The sequence below is a fragment of the Pipistrellus kuhlii genome, unplaced genomic scaffold (assembly GCF_014108245.1).
Source record: "Pipistrellus kuhlii isolate mPipKuh1 unplaced genomic scaffold, mPipKuh1.p scaffold_m20_p_21, whole genome shotgun sequence".
NCBI lineage: Eukaryota > Metazoa > Chordata > Mammalia > Chiroptera > Vespertilionidae > Pipistrellus > Pipistrellus kuhlii.
In genome coordinates this window covers 8,008,859-8,026,070 of record NW_023425520.1, presented here as the reverse complement: position 1 = coordinate 8,026,070, position 17,212 = coordinate 8,008,859, and the positions used below count along the sequence as shown (strand labels likewise).

At 53.0% G+C, this 17,212-nt stretch overlaps 1 protein-coding gene and 1 non-coding gene across 3 annotated transcripts; one reads left to right on the top strand and one right to left on the bottom strand.

Annotated features, from left to right (window-relative positions):
* The first annotated feature begins 4,279 nt into the window (after positions 1-4,279).
* Positions 4,280-14,308, top strand: RAB11B (RAB11B, member RAS oncogene family). 2 transcript variants are annotated; one of them, XM_036449955.2, is made up of 5 exons: positions 4,306-4,471; positions 10,903-11,098; positions 12,113-12,306; positions 12,625-12,705; positions 13,271-14,308. In XM_036449955.2, exons 1-5 carry the CDS (start codon positions 4,432-4,434, stop codon positions 13,414-13,416), a joined length of 657 nt encoding a protein of 218 aa, XP_036305848.1. In that variant the 5' UTR covers positions 4,306-4,431; the 3' UTR covers positions 13,417-14,308. The 2 variants fall into 2 exon arrangements, with proteins under 2 accessions (XP_036305851.1, XP_036305848.1); XM_036449958.2 differs by lacking the exon at positions 12,625-12,705 and having other exon boundaries at positions 4,280-4,471.
* Positions 5,151-5,252, bottom strand: LOC118726193. Its single transcript, XR_004990226.1, has one exon. It is a non-coding gene; the product is annotated as a U6 spliceosomal RNA (small nuclear RNA).
* Positions 14,309-17,212: the final 2,904 nt, after the last annotated feature.

Here is a 17,212-nt window from a genome sequence, read left to right as displayed (position 1 = left end):
AAAAAGAGCCGAAACTGGTTTGGCTCAGAGGATAGAGCGTTGGCCTTCAGATTGAAAGGTCCCAGAGAAAGACAAATACCGTGTGTGTTGTTTACTTGCTTCTTGTCTCCCTGTCCCCACTGAACTGTCAGCTCCCTGAGGACCAGGCAGGTGTGTCCCCAGCACCCAGTGCTGCCTGGCACTCAGTAGGTGCTAGGTAAACACTTGTTAAGGAAAGGACTAAAACGATTTTTAAACAGGGGAGCGAGAAAATCTGGCTCATGCTTTAAAAGACTCCCTTTGACTGCTGTGGGAAGAACAGCGCGTACATGTGTGGGCAGAGCGGGGAGATCTGGGAGGTCCAGGGAGTGGTGATGGGGCAAGAATCAGGGTGGTGGCAGTGGAGAAGAAGTCAGAATATATGAGAAAGGAGGGACATAAAATGGCAATAAAAAGAGGGATAAGGAGGCAGGGCCAGGGGAGTAAGGATGAGAAGGAGAGAAAAGTACATGACCTCTGGTTTTGATCATGGAATGGGGGTGGGAAGAATGAAGACACAGGAGGAGGAGCAAAAAGGCCAAATTAATATCTAGGATGCCTGATGGACATAGCAGGGATGACGTCCAGAAGGCAATAATAATAATTATAGTTATATAAAATTATAGTTATGGTTATAACTAGTACATGAGATCTATGCTTACATAATCCATCACATATCCCAAATATTTATTGAGAACAGCAGTGATTGCGACAGACACATCTCTGCCCTCATGAGGCTGGTAATTTTATTGACTTGAGACTGAAACTAAACAGATTAAAGAAAGAAATACACACTTTAAGGTTAGGTAGTAAGAAATCCTGGGGTGGGGAGTGTGTGTGTGTGTGTGTGTGTGTGTGTGTGTGAGATAAAATAGGGTAAGGGAGAGGAGAGGTTATGTTGGACAGAGTCTGATGTCCGGTAAAGATTATTATAAATATTTGCCTCTAGTCGGATAGAGCATGAGCCTGCAGACTCATGGGTTAGATTCCGCTCAAGGGCACATTCCCGGGTAGCTAGCTTGATCCCCAGTAGGGGGCGTGCAGCAGGCAGCCAAGCAATGATTCTTTCTCTCTCATTATTGATGTTTCTCATTATTGATGTTTGAAATCAATAAAAAAAATATTTTTTAAGAAAGAAAAGAATCCCAAAACACCAATTAGAAACATACATGTACCCCTATGTTCATAGCAGTGTTATTTACAATAGCTAAGATCTGGAAACAGCCCAAGTGCCCATCAGTAGATGAATGGATAAAAATGCTGTGGTACATTTACACAGTGGAACACTATGCAGCTGTAAATAAGGAACTCTCACGGTTTGACAGCATGAATGGACCTGGAGATTATAATGCTAAGCAAAATAAGCCAGTCAGAGAAAGGTAAATAAGGTATGATCTCAGTTATTCATGGAATCCAATAAACAGAATAAACTGATGAACAAAATAGAACCAGAGTTATGGATACACTAGAGGCCCTGTGCACGAGGGTTGGAAAGGTCCCTCAGCCCAGCTTGTGCCCTCTCGCAGTGTGGGACCCCTTGCTCCTTACTGCCTGCCTGCAGCGTAGGTGGGAGAGGCTCCCGCTACCACCACTGTGCTAGCCAGCCCTGAGCCTGGCTTCTGGTTGAGTGGTGCTCCTGCTGTGGGAGCACACTGACCACCAGGGGGCAGTCCTGCGTGTCTGCCCCCTGGTGGTCAATGTGCATGATAGCAACCAGTCATTTTCCCATCCAACGAATTGATATTATGCTTTTACTAGTGGCCTGGTACACAAAATTCATGCACAGAGCCTCCTTCTCCCTCCGGCCCTCTTTCCCCCCCCCCCCCCCCCGCAGTTCCCTCAGCCCAGCCTGCACCCTCTCCAATTGGGGACCCCTTGGAGGATGTCCAACTGCCAATTTAGGCCTGATCCCAGGGGTTGGACCTAAACCAGCAGTCAGACATCCCTCTCGCAATCGAGGACCACTGGCTCCTAACTGCTCACCTGCCTGCTTGCCTGATCGCCCCCAACTGCCTCTGCCTGCCAGCCTGATCACTCCTAACTGCCCTCCCCTGCCAGCCCAATCTTGCCCCAATGGCCCTCCCCTGCTGTCCTGATCTCGCCCCAAATGCCCTCTTCTGCTGGCCAATTTGGTTCTGATTGATCAGCTTCTATGCCAGTCAGTGTTAAAAGCTCTGCTTCCTGGGCAGTCATTGGCTCCTCACAGTTGACCCAGATTTGGTTCTGATTGGTCAGTTTTTATGCCAGTAAGTGTCAAAAGCTCCACCTCCTAGGCAGCCATTGGTTCCTCACACTTCATCCAGATTTGGTTCTGATTGGTCGGTTTTTATGCTAGTCAGCATCTCTGGGTCTATTAATGAGGCCTGATCAGAAAGGTGGGGCTGATCAGCAGGCCCGGTGGAGGCTTGGAGAGGAATGAAGGTGTGGCCGCTGCCCAGACTGGAAGAGAAAGAGAGAGGCAAGTGCTGATCAAAAGCTGCCACAGAGGCAATGGATCAGTCCCTGCTTCTCCCTTCAGGCCTCTCTCTGGCCCTGATTTGCAACCCCCTCAGCAGTCAGTGCTGGGGCACCAGGCCTGCAGCAGAAGCAGTTGGCACTGGGTTGCTGTGGCTTCTGGTTGGTTGAGCCTCAGTTGTTACTGGTTATTAGGACCCAGGGTTTTTTTATATTAAGATTATATATTAGGGGCTCAGTACATGAATTCTTGCACTTTGAAAGGAACTGTGGGCTGTGAGGCTTCAGTAGGCACAGGGGTGGGTCTCAGCCCATCCTCTGTGTCCCTGCCTGGCCCCTCCCACTGTGCTCCCAGTCTCCTGTCTGCTGGCAGCCCTTCTCCCACCACCATCACTCCCACATGCTGACAGTGCTGGCTCTGCTTGCACGTGAGCAATTGGGGCTCGTGCTGGCAGTGGATGCAAGTAGGGCCAGTGCTGCTGCTGCCCCTATTGCCCCTCAGGAGCAGGAGTGGGGTGGAGAAACCCTCAGGGGCCATCAGGGCCAGCAGCCTCCCCTGAGTGATCGGGACTGTGGCACATGGGAGCAAATAATCTTCAGTAAACAGCAGAGGCTCGCCCCAATGACAGCAACCCGCACCCTGCCTTTGTCTGGCTCCCCTGCTCACCTGCTCCAGCATCTCACAGCAGCCAACACCCGCCATGCTCCACCTACACCCCCTGGTGGTCAGCGCACATCATAGCCACCAGTTGTTCCGTTGTTTGGTTTATTGGCATATTAGCCTTTTATTATATAGGATGATGATAAGATTATTATATAGGACAGTTCAGACCAATCAGAGGGAAGTGTGGGGGAAGGTGCTAGGGGAAAAAAGAGAATAGACAAAGAACATATATGAATACCCCATGGACATAGACACAATGTGGTTACAGCCAGAGGGAAAGGAGGTCAGGGTCTGGGTGGAGGGGGACAAAGAAGGATAATGGGTGACGTCTATAATTTCAACAATTAAAAAAAAAATACCTTACCCCTAAACCTGTTTGGCTCAGTGGAATAGAGCATTGGCCTGCAGAATGAAGAGTCCCAGGTTTGATTTCGGTCAAGAGCATATACCTTGGTTGTGGCACATCCCTAGTAGGGAATGTGCAGGAGGCAGCTGATTGATGTTTTTCTTTCATCGATGTTTCAAGTTCTCTATCCCTCTCCCTTTCTCTCGGTAAAAAATCAATAAAATATATTTTTAAAAAACACCTTAATGACAGAAAGTGGGTGGTTGACTTAGTACACGTTTAGGGAAAAGATCGAGATATCGTCAAAAGTTTCCATGAGGTGGGTTTCTTTCCGGTTATACAGAAGAGGGAAACTGAGGCAGAGGGTTAACGTTATGAGTCGCCAGTGTAAGGATGAAAACTGCACTGTGAGAGAAGAAGGGACCTCAAGGTGAAAGACCTCGCTCAGAGGCCTCGAGAAACGGTCATTAATGGGGGCGGAGCCCGTGGGCCCACACAGTGACCTATGATGTCATCCGGACGTTAGATAGCGTAACATTACCTGGGCGTTGCCCCATTTTCCTTCCTAGAGAGTTCCGCTGTTGGTCAGGCACGGTCTGTATCAAGCCTCTCATTGGCTACTCACTCCGTCAATCCGTGCAATTATACCAGCCTTCCGCCCCGCCTTCCCTGATCCAGTCTCTGAGAGGTTGAAGAGGCTGTCACTTCAGAAAGGTCCGCATTCCTTCCGCCTTTCTACAGCCGACCGGTGGCGAGGAAGGCGGATCCCAGGCGGCGCCCACCCCGGGGGCTTTGCTTCCGCCTCTGATTGGCTGCTCTGGGTGCCCGTCACTACGCCACCCGGCGCTGATTGACTATCCTGCCGCCGCTCTGCGCGGCGCCGGCCCCGCCCCCGTGGTGTTTGTGGTGGGGCTGCGGAGCCGTGGATCCCGCCGGAAGCGCCAGGACAATGGGGACCCGAGACGACGAGTACGACTACCTATTCAAAGGTATGGCCGGTGGGGCACAGATGGACGAGGTGCCGGCGGCCGACAAGCGGGCCGAAGTCCCGTCTAGGCCGCTGGGCCCAGGTCGGAGCCCAGGACTTGGGGTCCGGCGGGACAGGCCCGGGCAGGCTGATCTCGACAGCTTTGGGCCGGCAGGCCTGAGGGCCCGAGGTTCCTGGGATGCGCCCCGGCAGGGCTGGAGCCCAGAGGAGGTGGGGCCCCCAGCGGTGGGAGAGGCCATTGGGGGCGAGGCCTCGGGAGGGGACGGGACCGCCCCATCTTTTGAGGACCGGACTGGGTGGAAAGCTCCAGTAGGGTGGGGGTGGGGGTGGGACCATTGGAGGCGGGGCTAGGGTGCGGTGGGCGTGTCCAAGACCTGGGCGGACGGGTGAGGGCGGTGCTCTTCACTGGGTGGGCGTGGTTAGGCTTGGTGTGAGCGCCTTTCGAGGCGTGGCCGAGGAGGGAGGCGTGGACTCTGCGGGTTGAGATGTGTGTTGGGGGACACAGACTGCGTAGAGGGGTGCCTGGCGTGTGTGTGTTTGACCCAGGCCTGGTGGTTAACAGCAATAATTATCTCTATTAACTCTTAGAACTCTTTTTTTCCCCTCAAGAGAATATATAAATCGTTTAATGATTACACATAATAGTGGGTGATGCACAAAAATTCCCATCTATAATTTTATCTGGTATGTGAGGCTTCATGAATTTGAGTGTCATCCTTTCGCAGGGGCCTTGCTAATCTCTGTCATTCCAATTTTAGTATATGTGCTGCGGAAGCAAGCACACACCTAGAACTCTTAATAGCACCACCCAAGAACCTGCACTTTTCTCAGCTCTATACACACAAGAAATCATTGAAATCCTCACCACAACCCTGTGAGGTCAGTATTATCCAGCCTCCTTTTTTTTTTTTTTTTTAATGGACCTGGAAACAGGCCCAGGGAGACAAAGACATAGTGAATAGGTGTTAGAGCAGAATTTGAAACCAGGCCATTTGTTGGCTTTACCACTTAGGGAGTGTATTTGGGGGAGCTTCTGGCCAGGATCTGGGACTAAGGTATCAGACAGCCTCCTTCAACACCGCCCGGTGATGGCTTGGGTCCAGGCCGACCTGCTGGAGGATTTTCCCAGCTGGAGGGACAGAGGGCTTTGTGAGCCTCAAGTATGGCCTCTGTAGGTCAGGCAGCCATAGCTGGCCTGCAGCCAGTTGGCAAACTCCTTCACCCTGCCCCTAGCTGAAGAGACTTGCTACATGTTGCTAGAGTCCTTCATTTCTTAGCTCAGCTAGTTTAGGGGTCACTGGCTTTATAGTGTCTTCTGTGCCAACCTGGACTTTGGCCAGGCCTCTGCTGTCCATGCTGGCTGATAGTGGCTGCCCTTGAGAGCTAACTCCTGGGCCCACACAGGGTACTTTTCAAAAAAAAAATCCTCGCTTGAGGATATTTTTCCTATTGCTTTTATTTATTTTTTAGAGAGAGAGAGGAGGGTATGGAGAAAGGATGGGATGAGAAAGAGAGAGATAGAGACACACAGAAACATCAAAGTGAGAGAGATACATTGATTGGTTGCCAGGGCTGGGGATTAAACCTGCAACTGAGGTATGTGCCCTTGATGGGAATTGAACCCACAGCCCTTCGGACCACAGGCCGATACTATAACCACTGAGCCAAACTAGCCAGGTCCACATGGGGTACATTTGCTCCGCTGCCTGCTGTGTGAGAGTCTGCCTGCCACACTAGCTGTTGGACTCTTCCTTATTGGGTGACTATCCAGCATCTTGGGGCACGTGACCTGAGAACTTCGGAGGTGTGGAGAGTGGGTGGAGCACTCCCTACCTGGGTGAGGGAGTGCCCATTGCAGAGCCCCAGAGTCTCCACGCAGCACCATGGGCTCTGGGAGTGCCTGCAGGCTGGTATGTCACTGGCAGTTGAGGCTGTGTGGTCAGCAGGCCTCAGGCCAAGGCCTTGTGCAGACTAAGCCTTGTGGTTGGTCTCACCTTAGAGGCAGGGGAAGTTCTGTCAGGGTTTGGGGACAGGTGGTCTGGACTTCAGTACTGCTACCCAGTCTGCCCTTAGGTGACTGCTCCTGGATCAAGTGGGGGCACACACCTGGCCCTGGCAGTGCCAGGGCAGGGGGCATTTCTCCTGTCACCCCCTCCACGTTTCTGTGGTCATTTGCTTGTTATTTTCAATTGTTTGCTGATATAAGTAATCCAGTTCCAAGTGTTTGCACAAACCATCTTTTGCCCTTTGGGTTATTTCCTTGAAGTGTGTTCCCAGAAGTTCAGTTACTGGGTCAGGGGCAATGGAGCAGCTGTATGTATCTGGTCCACTTCCTGGAAACTAATTCCACTTCTGTGGCACCTGGCATGGGGGGATGGTGCCCGCCTGCTCTGCTTCCCTCCTCCACTGACCTCCTTTTCTGAGTCCACAAGGTCAGGGCTCTCCAAGCTGGGGTCATCTGAGACCTCCTCTCCACACTTAAATCCTGTTGGAGGATCCCCCCCACACACACACACATACACACACCTTTATCCTTTAATGTTTGTTTTTAAATTCACCCACGTTTTCATTCTTTTTAATGGGAAAAGGAAAGTCTGTTTGGCTCTGGCAAATAAAGAAGGGAGGAGGGAAGCCGGCAGGCATGCCATAACCCCCACATAACATAAATATGGTGGGTAGACAGATACATAAATATGCTGCACACGCCGAAACCGATTTGGCTCAGTGGATAGAGCATCGGCCTGCAGGCTGAAGGGTCCAGGGTTCGATTCTGGTCAAGGGCATGTACCTTTGTTGCAGACACATCCCTGGTGGGGGATGTGCAGGAGGCAGCTGATCGATGTATCTCTCTCATCGATGTTTCTGGCTCTCTATCCCTCTCTCTTCCTCTCTGTAAAAAAATCAATAAAATATATTTAAATATATATATATGCTGCACACCTTCCCGCCTCAGCCCCTCCTGAGACCCCGTGGCCTACAAAGGGTCAGGCCTGGGCATTAGAGAGGCATCCAAGACATGACTGCATCAGAAGGGTTGACTAGGGCCAGCTTTCTCCCTGACTCTGCCACCTGGTAAAGGCCACCCTTTAGCAGAAAAGGGGACAGTCATCCTCGTACTCCCCCCAACCCTGTGCCCAACCTTCCTCAGGCTTCTGTCACCTTCCCCTGGCCCTGTCCTGGGCACAAAGGGGCCAACCTCTCACTTTGGGATGCTGGTTGCCGCCTGTCCGGCCCTCCCACCAGTCTTGTTTGTGTTGGCAGCCACATCACATGTTGGCTCTCCTGACCTCCACCCCAAGGCCAGCAGATCCTCCTGGGTATTTTCTCCACATGGTGTTTCTTTTCTTTGCTACACATTCCACTTTCCCCAGGAGTGAGGTTGTTTATTTGTACCTAATTATAGATTCTCACATTTATCCTGCCAACTGTGGGTCATTTTCCCAGCCCCATCAGTCCCTTAAGGCTCCCCTGCTTTCTCCTCTGATCCACCAGGTCGTGGTGTCTATAGTGGGAGCAGTGGTGTCCCCCAAAGGCCACCGAGGACTTTCCAGAGCCACTCACCTGGCCCATAAGGACGTGACTAATGTGGGACGCATCCCCGGTGGCCCAGGGCCCTGTCCTCTGGGCTGTTTACACCTTGTCCCGTCTATAAGCACTTTTGGGAAAGGGGCAAAGAGAGAGTGACTACCAGGGCCCGTGTTCACCTCTCTCTGCCAAGTGCTCCCAGTCAGCCTCCTGGCTCTGCCACCTGTACAGGACTCCGCCAGGCCCACTGGTCCCAGAACCAAGCACGCCGTCTTCTCCCATTGCATATGGTGGCCCTGCCAGTGCCCCAGCTTCAAACACCTCTTCTTTGTTCTCTATTTCCAGGGAACTGTCTGTGGTAAGATTGCCCCCAAGTGCTGGTCCCTGGAGCCTGGGATAATCAGGGTCTGCTTCCTGGAGGAGAGAGGGGACTCTGCTCTGCCTGAAGTTGGGGAGTGTGCTTCCCACCCAAATGGCCCTCACTTTGCTGAGCATCTGAGTGTGGGCCCTGGTGGTGCTACACTGTTATGGGCAGGCCAGAGGACCCAGGCCTTCAAGAGGTGCCAGTTCTTTATTTTTGCCAACTAGGCTTGCCTGCCTTGCCAGCCAAGTGGCGTGTCTGGGGAGGCCATTTCCTGGCCAGCATTGCCACCACCTTCTGGGGAAATGCTAGGGGTCGTGTCCACAAGGGCCCTTTATTTCCCCAAGACAATAGATCGCTTGTGCCTTTGACAGTGCCGTTCTCATTCCCACAATGTACCCAGAGCCAACCCAGCCACGGCCTTGCTGGCCATCTCTCTACAGTGGGCACCTGTGCCAGGGAGTGCCCAGGCATCCTGGCCTTTCCAACATTATATGGGCAAAGGCTAGTGGCCCTCGTCCTATTTTTAAAATATATATATTTTATTGATTTTTCACAGAGGAAGGGAGAAGGATAGAGAGCTAGAAACATCGATGAGAGAGAAACATGGACCAGCCGCCTCCCGCACACCTCCCACCGGGGATGTGCTCGCAATCAATGTACATGCCCTCGACCAGAATCGCACCCGGGACCTTTCAGTCCGCAGACTGACGCTCTATCCACTGAGCCAAACCGGTTTCAGCTCGTCCTATTCTTGCAGCCACTTTATCATTTGTTTGTTCACTCTGTCCTATGTGCAGGGCTCTGTGCCAGGGCCTGGGGAATACGCAGGGAATGAGACCATCTGATATCATACCCTTGAAGAAGACTGACGAAAAGCAAATAAGTGAAACCTGGCAAGTGTGGGAGGGTGGTAGGAGCTATGGAGGAAAGGCAGAGTGAGGGAGTGGGAGTTTTGGAGGAGAGGGGTTTTATGAGGACTGCAGGGAAGGCCTCCTTGAATGAGTAAAATCTGAGGCACCACGTGGAGGAGCTGAGGGTGGGAATCAGGCGGGCACCTGGGGAAGAACATATCAGGCAAAAGGCAGTGTGCACTTGGACATCTCTTGAGTCCTAGCGATGAGGCCCGTGTGGCAGGGGCAGAGTCAGCAAGCAGGGGAGAGGGGAGGTGAGGGCGGGGAGGGGACAGGGACAGGTCATGCAGGGCCTGTGGGTCCTAGGGAGGACTTAGGCTTTTACCCCAAGGGAGGTGGGAGCCCTGGAGATCTGTGGGCAGGAGAGGAGCAGGACCTGACTCAGGTGCTCACAAGTACCCCCTGGTGGCTGCCTGGGGAGAACAGCCTGTTGGTTAGAGATGAGAGTGAACTCAGGGGCACTGGAGGGGAGGCTGGCACTGCCATCCAGGGAAAGAAGGAGGCTGCCTGGTTACCTAGTGTTGGGGCAGAGACGGTGGTAAGCATTTGGGGGAATCTGGACATGTGCACATAACATTTTTCATCGAGGGATTTTTTCATCGAGCCGAGGGTGACCAAGCCTGCAGTGCTGATAGCTCTCACTGGGCAGATCCACACTCAGATGCCAGAGCCCAAGGCCCATTCTTGGGGGTCCATGTGGTTTCCAGCTGGGACGTATGATCTCTGCTGTGTGTTGTTCCTTCTGTGCTGCATATACACCCAGGTGTGTGTACACACACACAGACACAGTGCTCCTCCTGGGGCTGAGGCCAGCCTTCCCAGGCCTACGACCTTCCTGGATCATCTCCGGTGGCCCCACTGCTTTGCCCTGCCCTGGAGAGCTCTTGTCCTGGATGTCCCTACAGGGCGGTCCAACCCTGGGGTTGGCTGATGGGAGGGTTAGTGGGCTCTATTCCCCCTTAATTCCACGCAGAGGGCATTTTTCTCTTTTGGATGGAAAGTTGACTGTGTTGGGCTAAGTGCTGGTGTGCCTGCAGCCACTTTCCATGAAGAAGCAACAGGGTGGGCATGGGACATGAGGCTTCTCATTTCCTGTGGCTTAAAACTCTGGCGGAGCATTGCTTGCCCACTTATCTTAGCTGGCTGGATGCTGACTGAGTTCTGATCCTGCAAGCTCCCGTGTCCCCTTCGCTGAACTGGCTCTTGTTCCTGTCTCTCTTTTCACACCCGTGGAAAAGGCAATCCAGGGAGGTTAAGTGACTTGCCCAAGGTCACCTACCCCAGAGCTTTCTTAGCTCTTCATCTGTCTGGGGACTGATGGGTCCCCAAGTCACCTGCCTGCCTGGATGTATGGGTCCCTGCGCCTTAGCCGGGGCAGCCCTGCTCCGAAGGACCAGACACAGGCAGGAGCATTGTGCTGTCTGCAGTGGCTGTGTTTCTGGGAACCTGGAGCCACTGTTTGCTTCTGCACCAAGAGATGTGGGGCTCTAGACAGCTCTGACCCCATTTCCGAAGAACCTGGGCACTGCTGTGAAGGCTCTACAGGTGGCCGTGGGTGGCGTGTGGGTCTTTGCTTGGTGTGCTGCCTGCTCTACCCGTGGAGCCGCACCCATAGCCCTCCCCACCTTACAGTGGTGCTCATCGGGGACTCGGGAGTAGGGAAGAGCAACCTGTTGTCCCGCTTCACCCGCAACGAATTCAACCTGGAGAGCAAGAGCACCATTGGCGTGGAGTTCGCCACCCGCAGCATCCAGGTGGACGGCAAGACCATCAAGGCGCAGATCTGGGACACCGCTGGCCAGGAACGCTACCGTGCCATCACCTCCGCGTGAGTGGCAGGATGGGGATATGCAGGGATTGGACGTAGGGCTTAGTGGGCTCTGAAGGAGGGGTAGGAGTTGGGCAGGAGGAGAAGGGGAGAGCACGACCCTGAGAGCAGTTGGCCCAGGGGTGGAGGGATGAGACGCCCCCAGGAGCTGTGGGACGCTCGGGAAGACTCGTGCCCACTCTTGACCACTCTGTGACCTCGTGGGCATGTCTAATGGCTCCTCTGACCCCTGGAGTGGGCCATTCTAATCTGCCCACCCCTCAGGCCTGCCTGCTTGGCCTGCCTTCCTGGCTATGTTCCAGGTCTTCCTCTTTCCTTGGGTCCCTGTGGCCACCCAGCCATCAGGACCTACTGGAGCTGCCTCCTTCCCGCCCCCTTGGCCATTTCCCCATTGGTCACATTTTCCTTTCAATGCCTTCCACTGAAGCCCGGTCACCTCTTCATCTCTCTGATCCCTCAGGGTGGATGTGTGTCCATTAGTCTTCGGTGCGCCGGGCCACAGCAGGCACTGGAGCTTTTGCCAAGCAGCAGCCTTTTCCTGCATAGGCCCTGTTTCCTTCTCCCTTTCTGTGTGTGTCTTCTGACCTCAGGCCCTTAACTCCCTCCTCAGGCCTCCACAGCCTTTTTGTTTATTTATGTTCTTAATGTATGTCTTTGTTGATTTCAGAGAGGAAGGGAGAGAGAGAAATATCAATGATGAGGGAAAACCATTGATCAGCTGTCTCCTGCCTGCCCCCTACTGGGGATCGAGCCCACAACCTGGGGATGTGTCCTTGACCAGAATTGAATCTGGGACCCTTCAGTCCACAGACCAACTAGCCACTGAGCCAAACCGGCTAGGAAGGCCCCCACAGTCTTGAGCTGAATCTGGGACACAGAGTCCCCTCACAAGGCCATGGAGGTCACCCCTCGGCTGGGCTCTGTGTGGGTCCAGGAGCTGCTGCCCACAAAGTGGGGGGCCCCATGGGGCACTGGCAGGCAGCTCATTCCTGGCCCTGCCCCCTGTCCCCGCAGGTACTACCGAGGTGCAGTGGGAGCACTGCTGGTGTATGACATCGCCAAGCACCTGACATACGAGAATGTGGAGCGCTGGCTGAAGGAGCTGAGGGACCATGCTGACAGTAACATCGTTATCATGCTGGTGGGCAACAAGAGCGACCTGCGCCACCTGCGGGCTGTGCCCACTGATGAGGCCCGAGCCTTCGCAGGTGAGCACCTACCCACTGTGAGGGGTTTCACTAGGTCAGGTCCTCCCGCAGGGGCCAGCTCCTGAGAACGGGACTTGGATGAAGGCATCCGTGAAGTTTCTGGAAAGCCAGCAGCCCCCTCCAGGTCCTTCCCATTTCCCTGCCTGTGAGCGTGGCCACAGTGCCATCCTCCCCTCTTCAAGGAGTGGGCGCCTCAGCCCTCCCCTCTTGGCCCCAGCCCTTCATTTCCTGGGCCAGCTGAGTGGTTGGGCACACAGGGGCCCTTAGAGGATGCGGGAGAGCCCCCTGCTCACCTGGGCGATATTCTCTTTGTTCCAGAGAAGAACAACTTGTCCTTCATTGAGACCTCAGCCTTGGACTCCACCAACGTAGAGGAAGCCTTCAAGAACATTCTCACAGGTTACCCAGGGTCTGGTGGGGCCACAGGAACCCCCAGCAGGCCCACCAACGGTGGAGTGGGAAGGGCACCAGCTACACTGGTCTCATGCTTCAGAATGCAGCCCCTGACCCTGCATGCCTTAAACCTGCTGGTCAGTCTGCACAGGAGGACAGACATGGCAAGCTCTGAAGTCAGGCTAGATCCACCCCTACTGGCACCTGGCACCCAGCTCCATGGTAAACCCATGGCTCCACCAGGGAACAGCCAGCGGGGACTGCAGATGGCCTCAGGCCCAGAGCTTCTGGTTTTCTGAAGTTTATTCTGAGGAGAAGGGGGTCTCAGATCTTTACGAAGAGGCCTGGGCTGGGGAGCGTATCTCTGTGACCAGGTGTGGGTTCTCTCCTGGGAGGGCACAGGGGAGAACCCTTATGTGAGAGGTGCAGGTAGGCCACAGTGGGGCCTTTGGGAGGGACACAACCTTAGGGGAACTCCCTCGAGGAGGTGACATCCAGATGAGTCCTGCAGGGTGCCAGTCACCACAGGTAAGAGTATGCCCGGCACTCACCTCACATCCCCCCATTGCAGAGATCTACCGCATCGTGTCACAGAAGCAAATCGCAGACCGCGCAGCCCATGACGAGTCCCCTGGTAACAACGTGGTGGACATCAGTGTGCCACCCACTACTGACGGACAGAAACCGAGCAAGCTGCAGTGCTGCCAGAACCTGTGACTGCCCCGTGCCTCGTCCAAGTATGCGTGCGTGCACATCCTCATCCTTCGCCTGCCCCTCACCACGATGTCTTCTCTGATCCGACCCTCTCTGTCCCTCTGCGGCTGGCTCCTACCCCTCCACTGAGCTCTGCACAGGAAGAACAGGAGTCCAGCTGCAGCATCTGTCCTTCTCCCCCACCCCAGGGAAGCTTGAAACCTGGCTGCTGCACCTATTCTTCTTGGGTCCCAGTGGGCCTCTGGGTGGGGTGGGGAGGGTGGCAGGATGGACCAGGCCTGCCAGAGGCAAGAGGATGGGCACACCAAGCAGTCTTCAGTTTTCCATAGCAGACTCCAGGGAGCCATTACCTCCCTTCCTCTCTGGCCAGTTGTCCCAGCTGGCACTGGTCCCCACCCAGACACCCCTCCCTCCCCCGCCCCCTCCCGGGCTGCAGCCTGAAGAACAAGTGACCAGGGGACTGGGTCAGGCCGACAGAGGCTTCTGGCACCCTGCCACCCACATACAGCCAGCGCCGGCACACGCCTTTGACCTCGGCCTCTCCTGTGCGTGCGTGAATCCAGCTCCTGCCTGTAGATATACGCTGGGAGAAGATCTCCCCCCTCTGCACGCAGCGCACTCCCCCCCTCCCTGTGCCCTTCTCTCTGTCTTGACTCCCTGTCTGGTCAGGAACTGTTTGCAAGTGAAGCAATATCTCAGTGTTTTGTATATACAACCGCTCTTGTAGCCTTTGTTTTTTTGTTATTGTAGAGAAACAGATTCTTTATACACTTTGTAAGATTGACGCCAAACCCCAGCTCTCAGACCTCTTATTCTCCCTGTGGCCCCTGTTGTCCTGATGCCTCATTTCTCTGTCCCGTTACTAAAACGTGTAACCCGACTTCCTGGACAGAAACCTGCTGCTGCACTTTTGTCTTCTTTCTCTCCTCCAGGTGGCCACCCTGAGCCAGGCCCCTCGCTGCACACACCCTTCCCTGGGCTGCCCCACCGGGCTCAGCCTCTCGGGGAGCTAGAACACCAGGCCTGAACCCCTGCTCAGGACCATGCAGAGGCCTCCTGAGCTGACCGCAGAGGCCCTGGGGGGAGGGGAGGCTGGGGGAGGGGTTGACTTTAAACTTGCTGCAAGGACCACCAGCTCTGGGAGTTGGACTGCTCATTGCTCCCATCTATTCCCCACCTGGCCACCACTTGGGGTCTCAGCGAGGACTAGTAAGAGGGGCTGGCCCACAAGTTGGCAGTACCAGTCCCATCCCAGACTAACCTCTGAGGAGGGCTGAATGGGATGCTTGTCCACAGGGGCAGGACTGGCCTGAGGGCAGGTTCCCAAAGTGGAGGGGGGGGAGGTGTGCCCAGCCCTGTCATGTGACCCAATGGGTGTTCTCTCTCTCCTGAGTGCTGGTAGCTATTCTAGAAGCTCCAGTCTCTGCCCGAACCCCTTGTGCCCTTGACCCTTAGGAGAGCCACCAGAGGGGGATTCCAGGCTCTGCTGCCCTGCGCAGACATCCTCCGAAAGAGGATGAGTCACAGGGGCTGTTCTCACAGGAGCTGGGTGAGCCAGAGCCCATGCTCCAGGCTGAGGCGCACCCTCAGCTGGGGATCTAATGGGGTGTGCAATCCAGGGCCCATTTACACGGATCCCAGGTCCCCAGGGTTTGGGAAGGGTGTGCTGTGGAGAGGCAGAGGGTGAACGGGAGCTTCAGGAGGACCAGCGAAGCACTCAGGCACGTGAAAGAGTATCAAGCAGTCAAAGATCAAATCTTCGTGAAGCCGCAGACTGGCCAGGCCCTGGGCACATGCCAGTGTTTAGACTGATGTGACTCTCCCCTTGGAGGGTGATAGTCCAGTGATACTATTTCAGTTACTCTAATTTCGATAATTTAATAAGCACAGCACGCTGGCTTTGTGCTAGGCACTGTTCTTCAGAGTGTTTTGTTTTTATGGTAAAATAAACATTACAAAAAAAAAATTTTTTTTTTTTATTGATATTTAGAGAGAGGAAGGGAGAGAGGGAGAGAAATTGATTTGTTTTCCACTTATTTATGCATTCATTGGTTGATTTTTGTATGTGCCCTGACTGGAGATCAAACCCACAACCTTGGCTTATTGGGACATGCTCTAACCAACTGAGCTACCTGGCCAAGGCCATCTCAGCCATTTTTAACAGTACAGTTTAGTGGCATTAATGCGGTACTCACATTTGTTGTACCAGCATCACCATCATCAATCTCCAGATCTTTCTCATCTTCCCAAAATGAAACTCTGTCCCCATTAAACTCTCATTCCCCACCTCCCTCCCCCATCCCCTGGCACCCACCATTCTAATTCAGTCTCCATGAATTTGTTAACCTAAGAATGTCTAAACATGTAGGGAATTTTTATTAGAATGTAGTTGGGGATAACCCTGACAGGTATGTCTCAGTTCATTGGAGCATCGTTCTGTACACCAAAAGGTGGTGGGTTCCATTCTCAATCAAGGTTACATACCCGTATTCTATCCTGGTCAGGGTGCTTTTGGGAGGCAACTGGTCTGTTTCTATCACATTGATGTCACTGTCTCCCTCTCCCTCTCTCTCTCTCTCCTTCCTCTCAATGGTGGGTTCCATTCTCAATCAAGGTTACATACCCGTATTCTATCCTGGTCAGGGTGCTTTTGGAGGCAACTGGTCTGTTTCTCTCACATTGATGTCACTGGCTCCCTCTCCCTCTCTCTCTCCTTCCTCTCTCGAAAATCAATTTTAAAACATTTATTTGAGGATAAATTATCAGAGGATACACCTGGAAGCAAAATTTCAACACACTGAGAAAAATGCTTTGGAGAATAACAGTTTGCAATTTCTTTTATGCATTTGAGATTAAGGAAGATTATATGAAAGTGTGAAAAGGCAAGATGGTGATCAAATTACAGGATAGTTAAGATCACGTGTTCTATGCTTTAGAAGGAGGGATCTGAAAGCATTTCAACCAAAACCGGTTTGGCTCAGTGGATAGATCATTAGCCTGAAGACTGAGGTCCCAGATTCGATTCCGGTCAAGGGCACGTCCTTGATCGTGAGCACACTGAGGGGTCCCAGGTTCAATTTCGGTCAAGGACATGTACCTTGGGGGGAGGGGGTGTGCAGGAGGCAGCTGATCAGTTTCTCATCTAACTTTCTCCCTCTCTGTAAAAAAAATCAATAAAATATATATTTTTTATAAATGAAAGACCATTTCAAAGATGTGTTAATAGGATCAATGAATAGAGCTTGCTGAAGGCAAAGATAAGCTATTTAGTAAAGAAGTTATGTCAGGTATGTGGCTACCCACTATGAACTGCCCAGTTGGCATTTTAGTTTGTTAGATTTTTGTTAATATTTACCCAAGAATATTTTCCCATTGATTTTAAAAAATATATGTTTTTATTGATTTCAGAAAGGAAGGGAGAGGGAGAGAGAGAAACATCAGTTATGAGAGAAGCATTGATCAGCAGCCTCCTGCACGCCCCCTACTGGAGTTCAAGCTGGCAACTTCTTGATTCCTGAGTCAATGCTTAACTGCTGAGTCACACCTGGCTGGGCTCCACTGAATTTTTAAAAATATATTTTTATTTATTTCAGAGAGGAAAGGCGAGGGAGATAGAGATATAATCATCAGTGATGTGAGAGAATCATTGATCGGCTGCCTCCTGCATGCCCCCTACTGGGGATCGAGCCCCCAACCCGAGCATGTGCCCTTGACTAGAATCAAACCCAGGACCCTCCAATCCTCAGGCCGACAATCCACTGAGCCAAACCAGCCAGGGTTTCATTGATTTTTTTAAAAT

Bases quoted from the DNA above. Each gene is read 5' to 3' on its own strand.
- RAB11B (XM_036449955.2), top strand. From the start codon at position 4,432: ATGGGGACCCGAGACGACGAGTACGACTACCTATTCAAAG. The intron at 12,307-12,624 runs GTGAGCACCTAC...TCTTTGTTCCAG, and splicing joins TGAGGCCCGAGCCTTCGCAG to AGAAGAACAACTTGTCCTTC. The intron at 12,706-13,270 runs GTTACCCAGGGT...CCCCCATTGCAG, and splicing joins CTTCAAGAACATTCTCACAG to AGATCTACCGCATCGTGTCA.